The following is an 11881-nucleotide window of genomic DNA, read 5'->3' as shown; positions in this document are numbered from 1 at the left end:
ATGGGGTGCTGAGGGTCAAGCAGGATGGGGTGCAGAGTCTCCTCCTCAACCGTGTCACACCTGCGCAGACGACCTCCGACCCGGATCAGCTGTGTCTCAGCGTCGTACTCCGGGGACAATGTGAGGATCCTGCTGTCAGTGGAGACTGGCTTCCCCGCTGAGAGCAGGGTGAGGTCTTCGGGGAAGGAGTCACTCTGTGCCTTCCTGAGGAGTGCCAGTTCCGCTTGCCTGTAGTCCTCAGCTGTGATGGCGGATGTGGCCGCCCCGTGACGTGCTCTGACTGTGGCCTCCAGCAGCTCTGGATATTGACTGAAGGTCCCTGCATCAGGCAACGCAGGGTCAGAGGTCACAGTGATGTGGCCGCAGAACTGGGACTTCCGCAGCTCGGTGGCGTCCTGCAGCAGCTCCACTGATGGTGACGGTGCACTGATGAACAGGCACGCTGGGGTGGAAGACCGCTGCTTGACAGCCTTGGCGGGGCCTTGAAGTGTCCACCCAAGGCGTGTCTTCAGGGCAATGGGTCCACCTGGTGGGCCTATGTGCACAGGCTCGATGGGGATGAGGAGGTCTGGGTAGTCCGACCCAATGAGGAGCAGCGGACGGGCCTGAGTAAAAGAGTGAAGAGGCAGCCCTCTGAGGTGGCGGTAGGTCTTTTGGAGAGCCTCAACTGGGTGTGAATGAGGGGACAGTCCCAGTTCGGGTGATGTGAAAGCCCGCTGTATTTTGTACCGCTGCTGCGGTTGACTGAGGGATGACACAGAGAAGGACACTGACCTCCCCGGCACCGTTCTGATGTCATGACGGATGGTGCGGAGGGCCAGGTTCTCACTCTGTCCTTTGAGGCCAAGCTGCTGCGCTGCTTGGGGGAGGAGCATGGTGCGCTCTGACCCGTCATCGAGGATGGCGTAGGTCTCCATCTTCTTGTCCCCGTGATGAAGGAGCACCTTCACCATCTTCAGCAGCACACAACTACCTCTCCGTGCTGGGTCGAGGTAGTAGGTGGATGGCTGGCTGGGTGAAGACAGTGTCGCAGTCTCCGGCCTGCTTTGTGCATTCACCTCATGTAGTACCTCGAGGTGCAGGCGATTGCACTTCGGGCACCGTGCCTTGAGGTAGCACTGAGCTGCTTGATGGTCGCGTCCACACCTCCAGCACTTCTTCCCGGTCTTGATCCACTGGAGCCTTGGTTCCAGTGACATACTCTTGAACGCAGTGCACTGGTTGAAGTAGTGCTCCGTGCTGTTGCAGAAGGGGCAGTACTTCTTTGGAGGCTCCACCTTGGCGGGTGTGCGTGGAGCTGACTTTGATGGCTGCTGAGCTGACTTGGTTGGGGGGTCTACCAGCAGGACCGTGGTGGAGCGTGTGGCTGCCGGCTGCTTGCCTCTGGTGCTCCGCTGCCGCTCTGCCTGGCTCGCTGTTGCCTTTGGCGGGTCGTTGGTCTCGTCCAGCTGCACACCAACCTCGTGCTGTAACCATGCGGCAAAGTCCAGGAGTGTGGGGACAGGCACACGGTCTGGGTCGATGTACCGCCTGAAGGCAGTACGCAGCTCGTGAGGCAGCTTGGGCAGCAACCGAGACACATGCGAACCACACCGTAGCTCAAGCTGTTCCTGGGTCCCCATCTTATCCAGCATCCCCACCAAGGACTGCACCTTCAGGGCGAAGTTCCTGAAGCCTCTCTGGTCACCGCTCCTGACAGGGGGCTCAGCCAGGACCTGGCTGATCTGCCTGAGTGCCAGTTTGCGGGGCTGCCCAAAGAGCTTCGTGAGGGCTGCCATCGTATCACTGTAGGGATAGCTGCTGTGGCAGTAAGCATCTGCTACCAGGACAGCATCCTCTAGCTTCAGGTGGTCCAGCAGGATCTGATATTTGAAGCGCTCTGTCGCGTCGGGTGGTAGGACGTTGTCGAGTGCCAGCTGCATCCTGTTGAACTGCCGTGGGTCGTCCTCGGTGAACGCTGGGATTCTCATCTTGGGCCCGCGGTAGGTCAGCTCCTGAGGGGGAAGAGATGTCAGTCGCTGTGGGACAGGTGACAGCCTGTGATGATCTGGTGCCACTGCCCTCTGACCGGCCGACACCGGTGATGACGTCCGCTGTCTCTGAGCAGACGAAGGGCGCCGTGGGCTGAATGGCGCTGAGTACTGTGGGGTGGCAGGAAAGGGTGAGGATGACGTGAATGAGTGACCCCGTGGCAGATTCATGCTCCTCAGGTGCTCTGTCAGCTCTGCCATCAGTGGTGTTGGCAGATGGGGAGCTCCTCCGTGTGGCGGTGTGGACGTCACTGCCTCAGCTCCTGCGATGTGTGGCCGAGGTAGAGGTGACGACTGCTCTGCCACCGGGGCGTGGCGATGTCCACTGGTTGAGTCAGCAGGGCTGTATGTTCTGTCATGCTGCAGTGGTGATGATAAGACTGCTGGGGGGGTTCCAGGCGTGACGGCTGGAACCTGGATGTCCCTCGCTGGAGTGCGTGGAGGTGATGCATAGTGTTGTTGCAACAGGTACTGCACATCCCGCTGCAGCTGCCGATTGTCCTCCCGTATCTGCTGAAGGGCGAGGAGGATAGCTGCTGACGTGTCCAGGGGAGTCTGCCCAGCAGGGGGAGTGTGTGATGGCTCCCGGGGCCTGCTGTCTCCCACGTGGGAAGAATCATCCTGGGTGTGTGCGCCGTCCTGTGGCAGCCGTCGCTGAGCCTGGGTCACCACGTAGTCATCCAGGTGCCTGGGGTGGTGGTGCTCACGGCGAGGACGGGCACTGCCATCATGAGTGGACATCCTGACTGTGTAGAACGCTGTATCCGGCTCGAAGGACCATATAAAAAATGGGTGTCCGGTGATGGACAGGGTAAAGGACTGTATAAGAGGGACACTGGCTCAGGTATACAGCGAGCTACCCAGGCTGTCCGGTTAGAACAGGAATTAATGGATGTCCACTCACGAGAAACCGTGTAAACCGTGGTTTTACTAGAAAACAGAATAAAATACAAATACAACAAGACATGAGCGATAATATACACACAAGCAATAATGTAAATAATAACAATGATATAAATACAAATACACATCGCATTAAATATATATTAACGCAAATGAATAATAATTATATACAATGTAATACAAATGTAAAACACACAAATGAATACTATATAAGTAAACAATGTAAAGCCCAATGAATGCTACTTACACCCCATAATAAATAACACAACACACTAGATACTGATTATATACACGATATGTACACAATATGTACAATGTGTACAACGTACACGGCGGATGAGGATAGCTGCCTACAGCAGCTATCATTACCAAGGTGCGTGGTGCAACTGCTTACAGCGAGTCACACCCGCATGAAGACACAGAGTGTGTCGGCTGAATGAAGGGGAGCGTGGCTCCTTTAAGCGCTGCCCCGTGCTGTATTGCGCATAGAAGGTTAGAATATGTGGCGCGGTTATGAACTGTACATACCACCACTACACTCCCAACACGGCAATGGCTAATAATGAAATGCGCTCCCTTAACAGACCGCGGTCGAGAAGACAAGCGCTATCATTACATGGCTACTGAACAGAACAGAACAAACACGTAAGAAAATAGACAGACACAGGATGAGAGAAAAAGAGAAGAAATACTCGCTAGCCTTACCGCCACATGTAACAGTTACAGATAACGAGTACACACATAACACAGTAGCTACGCAACAATAAACAACTTACATTCAAGGACGCACGGAATGCTCACACGGCACAAATGATGGACGTTGGATCCTGACACGTCCGCGATAGAAAGACAGAAAGCAAGAAAGAAATGAAACAGAGAGAGAAAGAGAGAAACGGATCCAAATATTCACTGATAAGAAGCAGGTGTTGCATGGAGTCCCCGTCTGATGTGTGCTGTGTTTTCTTCGATGTTTGTGCGCATCTTATATAGTCCACGCAGCACAGTGTGATGGACAGTGGCGCCAGGGTGTCTGAAGTTGGCGTGTGATGGACAGTGGCGCCAGGGTGTCTGAAGTTGGCGTGTTGTAACATGCCCTGACAACTAACGAGTTGGGAGCCACTATGTCTGACAAGGGTGCCTGTTTACTACTTTTAAAGGTCAAAATAATTAAGACCTGGCACCGCAATTCTGAACAGTGACCATTCGTCCGGATTTCGTCCGGACAGTCCGGTTTTAGAGCCGTCTGTCCGGACGTCTGTCACGCGTCCTCACCTTTTACATTTTGTCCTCATTTCAGACCCTCTGCCGCCACCGTTGCATCAATCGTCACAAATCCCCGCCCATTATTTACACTTGCTATTCTGCAATGACATACAGGCAAAGATAGCCTACAGGGATTTCTCGTATACAAACATTCGCGCTGCGCACGCAGCTGATGGAGCCTCTGCAGCCTCTGATTGTCAGGAAGCTGCTGTCACTCAAAAGCTGCGCTCACGCGATTGACTGATTTTTGCTCCTCCGAGCTGCGCGCGCAGTGCGAATGTTTGTACGGAAAAACCTATGAATGTTGGCACGCATGCTGTTGAACAATACTCATGCCGAAACGAAAGACATCCTTTAAAAATGCTTGGTGCTTAGAGCATCGTTTTGTCGGCAAGAGCCAAAAAGGAGAACACTTCGCCTTCTGCAAGCTCTGTCGCATTGACATTGATGTGGGGAGCAGAGGTAAAGGTGCGATAGCCAGACACGCGGACACAGACCGCCACAGAGAGAATGCCAGCAGTGCTGGACAGTCATCTTTAGTATCATTTTTTGCCCCAGCTCTACCAACCCCAATCGATGACAAAACCACTGCTGCTGAGCTGACTAAATTGTTCCACACCATTAAACACCATCACTCGTACAGGAGTTTAGACTGCTCTGCAAAAGTTGACAGGCAGGTATATAGTGATTCAGCAGTGGCCAAAGGATTGACATTGGGCAGAACGAAAGCACAAGCGCTGTGCTCGAATGTGTTAGCCCCATATTCCACACGCACCCACATCGACTACATACAAGAAAACGATCTGCATTTTTCTCTCGCCTCAGATGCCTCGAACAAGGGCACAATCAAGTGTTTCCCTATAGTTCTCAGATATTTCCACTTTGAACTGGGAGTCCAACACTTCCTGATGGATTTTTATAATGACAGTGATGAGACATCTGCAGCTTTTGCCAACCAAATAATGAGCAAGCTGGAATCCGCTGGTCTGGATTTGAACAAAGTGTCGGCTTACACAGCAGATAATGCCAGCGTTAATTACGGGAAGCATAACAGTGTGTTTCAGAAACTAAATGACGCAAATGAAGGCATTCGTTCTGCCAACTGCCTCGCACATCTGTTGCACAATACCAGTAAATTCGCAACAGCAAAAATGAGTGTGGACGTGGAAAATGTTGTCCTCAAAATCTACAGCCATTTCAGCACCTCTGCCACAAGGACAGCGCACCTTCAGGAATTTTGCGAGTTCCTCGAAATGGATCGATGCAACATTGTGCGACATGTGATGACACGGTAGCTATCCCTACTGCCAGCTGTGGACAAGATTGTGAAGTACTGGGGACCACTCTCAAGCTACTTCAGGAGCCTGGGAGAGGATGCATGTTCAAAAGTCCTGTGGGAGTGCTTCGGAGATGAAGAGCAGTCACTGCATGAGCTGTACTTTTTTTTTCCTCAGCCATGTATTGGTGCTATTCAGTGAGTGCATTCAGGCACTTGAAGGGAAATCCTTCTGCATCACCGCCATCTACCACCTGATGACCAATTTACAGAACCAGCTGGAGAGGAGACAACGAGACAGCTACTTCAGATTCACTGTGAACAATAAGCTGAAAGAGCTCACTCCACATCTGAGCAAGAGATGCAAGGCTGAGTTTGTTGTGGTCTACGAAAGGGCACTCAAATATCTCCAAGACAGATATGACTTCTCTGAACAGAGCTTCCACAGCCAGGTGAGCAAGTTAAGTCTGAAACATGCAGTCCCCTTTGATCAGTTCTGTGAAGCAGTGAAGGCGTGCAGAGTGGATGTGGAAATGGATGACCTCTATGAAGAGTATTCCTTTGTGGAGAAATTTGTCAGCAGCTCTGTGGAGGTGGAGAACTGGAGCACTGAGGAGAGATATTTGATACTCTTCACCCAGACAGATGTATCTCTGAACAGCTTGACGATCATCAGTGCCTACCTACAGTATTTTCCATTCCCTGCAGCAATGCTCATACTGAAAGAGTGTTTTCCATAATGACCACTGCATGGCGTAATGAAAGGAATCGTCTCAAGGTAGACTCAGTGAAGGCAGAGCTCCAGGTCTGCATCAACCTTACAGAGGATTGCACAAAGATGTACGAGAAGTTCCTGGCCAATAAGGCACTTTTGGAGGCAGCCAGGAAAGGGCTGAAATATAAGAAGTAGGCCTAGCCTAAAACATCTCTGGTGAGTGGTTACCCATGGCATTAGCCTTTATATAAAAAGTTATAGGCTTATTACAACAAAATCATTTAATTTAAATTAAAATGTGATTCATTATTTCAAATAAATTAATACTGTGGGCTTTCTCCTAGGTGAATTGGCAGAGCAGTCAGAGCAGAGCAGAGCAAAAAGACCAGAATGGAGGAAGAGCCTAAATGATGCCTGGATGAGCAAATGAACATTCTAGACTAATGTTTTTGTTGTTCAGTAATGTTTAATGATGTTTTATCCAAATTCCTGTGGATAAGGTTATAGGCCAAATGTAAATGACATGGTTGACTGTCATTTTTCATGTTTTTCTTTTTGATATTTTTTTGGATAAGCATTTGAACCTTTTTCTTGAAAATCTCTCCTTCCAGTTCTGGATATTTTGAAAATAGGACTTTTGTGCGGCGGCACGGTGGTGTAGTGGTTAGCGCTGTCGCCTCACAGCAAGAAGGTCCTGGGTTCGAGCCCCCTGGCCGGCGAGGGCCTTTCTGTGTGGAGTTTGCATGTTCTCCCCGTGTCCGCGTGGGTTTCCTCCGGGTGCTCCGGTTTCCCCCACAGTCCAAAGACATGCAGGTTAGGTTAACTGGTGACTCTAAATTGACCGTAGGTGTGAATGTGAGTGTGAATGGTTGTCTGTGTCTATGTGTCAGCCCTGTGATGACCTGGCGACTTGTCCAGGGTGTACCCCGCCTTTCGCCCGTAGTCAGCTGGGATAGGCTCCAGCTTGCCTGCGACCCTGTAGAAGGATAAAGCGGCTAGAGATAATGTGATGTGATGTGATGTGTGTGACTTTTGTGCCTCTAGAGGGCAGTCTGTACAAACTCAGCCATCTCAACTTGTTGCTCTCTGCACATTCAGGCCATTTTTCTTCTCACATCCTGCTGTGAATCATGACCCTCAGATTAAACAGACTTACATCCAGCGTTCAGCGACCTGTGCTGTGTTGATCAGGAGATAAGGCTCTTTGTTCTGGAGAACCTGTTTTCATGGTAAATTCATAAGGACTGAAATGAGGAAGTTGATCAATAGTCTAATTTTATACAAATAAACCCCTGTTTAAACTTTTCCTATGAAATGTGAATCTGTATGATGTTACACTGTATAAAAATCATATCCTTTTTTCCATTCAGAGACATTCAAATGGTTTAAAGGTTCTGTGGATGATTAAGGGTTCTCAGCTTCTAAAAATGGTTTTACTCTCAACTCTTTCGTTGTCGGGTTCCACATAGAACCTTCTAATCATCCACTCATCTCTACACTGAGCAGCCTGTGGTTGTGGGTTTAATCCATCCAAAGTGCTCATGGACACTCCCTATTGAAACAGAGTCGGGAATAAACAACATGTTCTTGGCTCTTCTAGTTTCCAGTGAGCTGTGTGATAGATAACACTCCCATAAACTTTCAATCTGACTGAAGCAGAACTCAGAGAATGATGATTTTAGGACAGTGTATTTTATTTGGACTCATTTCATGTAAGTTTCAGATTTTTCATGAGATTATTGGGAGGAAAAAGAGCCATTCAGCCCTGATAAACATGATAACATTACCGAGTTATACTCTTCTCTTCCAGATTCTTATGGACAGTCCCTGACCTCCTCTGCTTCTGTGGTGAAGAAACCTGGAGAGTCAGTCACTCTGTCCTGTACTGTCTCCGAATTCTCAATGGGCAGCTACTACATGCACTGGATCCGTCAGAAACCAGGAAAAGGACTGGAGTGGATCGGCTACATTGACACTGGCACTAGCACGGCATTTGCTCAGTCTCTGCAGGGCCAGTTCTCCATCACTAAAGACACCAATAAAAACATGCTGTACCTCGAAGTGAAGAGTCTGAAAGCTGAAGACACGGCTGTTTATTACTGTGCAAGAGACTCACACTGACACAACAGACTCCAGAGCTGTACAAAAACTGACACAAGCACATCCTCATGAGCTGTAAATATTCCCTCAGCAGGAAACTGAACCCCAGAGTCATTTATCATGAACATCTTCATGAACATTCTGCTTTTCATTTTGCTTCAAGTCCTCTGAGTGGTGCTCTTTCTCTACTTTGACAACATCTGCCCCACATGTTGAGGTTAAAATGACTGAGAGAAGACTGATGTCCAACAATGTGTCTGGAAATATGTTTCATTTAAAAAGAAAGAATTGTCAGAAAAGTCCAATCTTGAGGTGTGCATCAGGATGGGAATCAGCTCTAATAAAGTCTCAGGAGCATGTGGTCAGATATGAAGCTTGTGGGAGCCACAAAAGACCAGAAAAATGAACGTGGCAGTGTATTGGGAGCTCATGTGATGCTGCTTGACACGTTTCTGCTTCATCCTTGTTCACGTCACTGTGGTTTCAAGGCATAATGTGTTTATATTGTGGGAAAAAGAACTGAGTTTGTGAGAAAATATTATAAAATAAAAATAAATGCAGACATGGGCAGGAGGGGAATTTATGTCCTCAAGCACAGATAATAATTATCACCCTAAATACAGTAAATCCTCTAATACTGGCCTGTATTCCATTACTGGCCGGGACTCTAATTTTGGCCGGTCTCGCTGTTGGAGGAGGTAAATAATGGCCGGACTCTAATACAGGCCGGGGCTATAACCAACGATGTTTCTGAGATCATAGTGGCCTTACACAATCGTTCCGATCTGAAAGACAATTATGATCAGTGGCGCCGCCAGGCGCAGGGGCGATTCTAGCATCTGATCTTTGGGGGTGCTTAGCCCCCAGAGCTGACAGAGGCACCTGGCTTGCCCGCGACCCAGGTGATGCAGTCGACAGGCTACAAGATACCTTCAGGAGGGTGTGGTCACATGGGGTGGCTGGCCATCCTTGAAATAAAAGCATTTCGCCACCAAATTCCTGAGATGTATAGGCTGAAATACTATAAAAGGATTAGGTCTAGTGTGTTATTCCAAAACAACTAATCGTTACCATGTGATGCACTAATGACCCAATATTTCCACAAACGCAACCTTGATTAGGCGGTGCCAGTCGTGCTTGCACTAAAAACTGGACACGCCACTAATCTATTGTCTCCTAAACATGCTATAGACCCTTTTCAGTCACGTGACCTTCGTAAACACGACCACCATTTTGGACATGTAGTGGACTTCGGCTCGAATCGGTTTGAATGCGAGGAAGGCGACAAACGAAAAACATAAAAGGAAAAGGAGCGAGATGCAGAAAACACCTTCACTATCCAGCGACATAGGGCATTTACAGGGCGAGCAGAGGGAGCGGTATTTGCAAAAATTGAGGTTAGCAGGCTTAGAGAACGACGTTTACCTGCTTCCACCAGGATTGTTCACTGACGTACGGAAGTACACGAAGCCCTCGTCTTTACCTGACTTCGGCCCACATGATCTGTATACCTATGTCGTTAAAAACCCATCGCCATACACATACACGCCAACGTCCGAGGTTCCGGATCGTGCTCCGGCTTGCTCCCCCTCAAATTAAGCAACGAGCTCCGGCTTGCTCCCCCTCAAATTAAGCAGCACGCTCCGGCTTGCTCCCCCTCAAATTAAGCAGCGCGCTCCGGCTTGCTCCCCCTCAAATTAAGCAGCGCGCTCCGGCTTGCTCCCGGAGCGCTCCACGTTGCTCCCCCTCAAATTAAGCAGCTCGCTCCGGCTTGCTCCCGGAGCGCTCCACATTGCTCCCCCTCAAATTAAGCAGCGTGCTCCGGCTTGCTCCCGGAGCGCTCCGTGTTGCTCCCCCTCAAATTAAGCAGCGAATGTTAACAGAATGTTAACAGCAATGTAATGCCTTTTCTGGCTAATTTTATTCATCTTACCTCCAACAAAGTGGTCACTACACAAGTGTTGGTATGCAGAGGGCTGCCAATCTTTCCTGTTAATGGCCGCTATCCATCTTCTCTGTCGGGATCCGATAAAATGATAAACCTTGCCTTGTTTGTTGATGGTTACTACATCCAGGTGCACAACAATATAGTGGCATGATGGAAGTCTTGCTGAAAGTAAAAACTTTCTTTGCTGCCGTTCCTTAATGTTGGCTGTGGTAAACTACTGTCCAAAATGGCGGCCGCGTTTGTCGTGACGTCACGTGAAAAGGGTCCATAGACTTCATTCTACAGCACTAAAAAAACAGTGCCAGCCTGCGCCAACCATTTACCATGCGTTACCATGGCTACCAGAGGTGGAGTTAGGAATGTTCAAGGATAACGAACTATAGTCAAATAAAACAATGTAACTCATTATGGATAAAGTGTAAACCTGAACTTGAAATGAAATAAAATGCAGGAGAAATAGCTTACTTTTCTGTCTATCATCGGTCTAGCACCGTAGCACTTGTACAGCTCTGCACAAAAGTATCTCGATATGGATGATAAATGTCATTTTTATCATTCTGTTCATAGACCAGGGAACATCAATATTGCATTATGCATATTATTGTGTTGTGTTTAACAATTGTAACTCCAGTCCGTACCTTCACATCTCGCTATGCCAGTAATACTCAGGTGCTACTTCGAGTTCCTCATCAGCGTGGAATCCAGTTAAAAAAACCATAATGTCGTAGCAAGCACTCGCGCGGACAGGCAACCCAATCAGAGGGGACGCAAGGAGGAGAGGTAGTTTACTGGTCATAGAACTATCACGTAACAGGTGAATTCAAGAACACACACACGCCTGCACACACATTCATTGCGCAGTGCGCAAGGGCACTTATTTCTGAAAATTACGTCCAAAAGCAGTGTTTTTGAGGGTGCTGAGCTAGGGGGTGCTGAGCTCGTTTTTGGGGGTGCTTGAGCACCCCCAAAAATAGGCTAAACACGCCCCTGCATTTGAACCTTTTTCTTTAAAATCTCTCCTTCCAGTTCTGGATATTTTGAAAATAGGACTTTTGTGCCTCTAGAGGGCAGTCTGTACAAACTCAGCCATCTCAACTTGTTGCTCTCTGCACATTCAGGCCATTTTTCTTCTCACATCCTGCTGTGAATCATGACCCTCAGATTAAACAGACTTACATCCAGCGTTCAGCGACCTGTGCTGTGTTGATCAGTAGATAAGGCTCTTTGTTCTGGAGAACCTGTTTTCATGGTAAATTCATAAGGACTGAAATGAGGAAGTTGATCAATAGTCTAATTTTATACAAATAAACCCCTGTTTAAACTTTTCCTATGAAATGTGAATCTGTATGATGTTACACTGTATAAAATCATATCCTTTTTTCCATTCAGAGACATTCAAATGGTTTAAAGGTTCTGTGGATGATTAAGGGTTCTCAGCTTCTAAAAATGGTTTTACTCTCAACTCTTTCGTTGTCGGGTTCCACATAGAACCTTCTAATCATCCACTCATCTCTACACTGAGCAGCCTGTGGTTGTGGGTTTAATCCATCCAAAGTGCTCATGGACACTCCCTATTCAAATAGAGTCGGGTATAAACAGCATGTTCTTGGCTCTTCTAGTTTCCAGTGAGCTGTGTGATAGATAAC

General features: G+C 48.4%; 1 gene segment (V, D, J or C); it reads left to right on the top strand.

The window, feature by feature from the left end:
• The first annotated feature begins 7847 nt into the window (after positions 1–7847).
• On the top strand, positions 7848–8308 carry LOC132869456 (Ig heavy chain V region XIG14-like). The segment is given in 2 exon segments: positions 7848–7899; positions 7998–8308. Coding segments are annotated over 2 exon segments (354 nt in total).
• Positions 8309–11881: the final 3573 nt, after the last annotated feature.

This window comes from Neoarius graeffei, chromosome 20, assembly GCF_027579695.1.
Source record: "Neoarius graeffei isolate fNeoGra1 chromosome 20, fNeoGra1.pri, whole genome shotgun sequence".
Taxonomy (NCBI): domain Eukaryota; kingdom Metazoa; phylum Chordata; class Actinopteri; order Siluriformes; family Ariidae; genus Neoarius; species Neoarius graeffei.
Note: the sequence above shows the minus strand (reverse complement) of the source record. Positions and strands in the feature narration are given on the sequence as shown.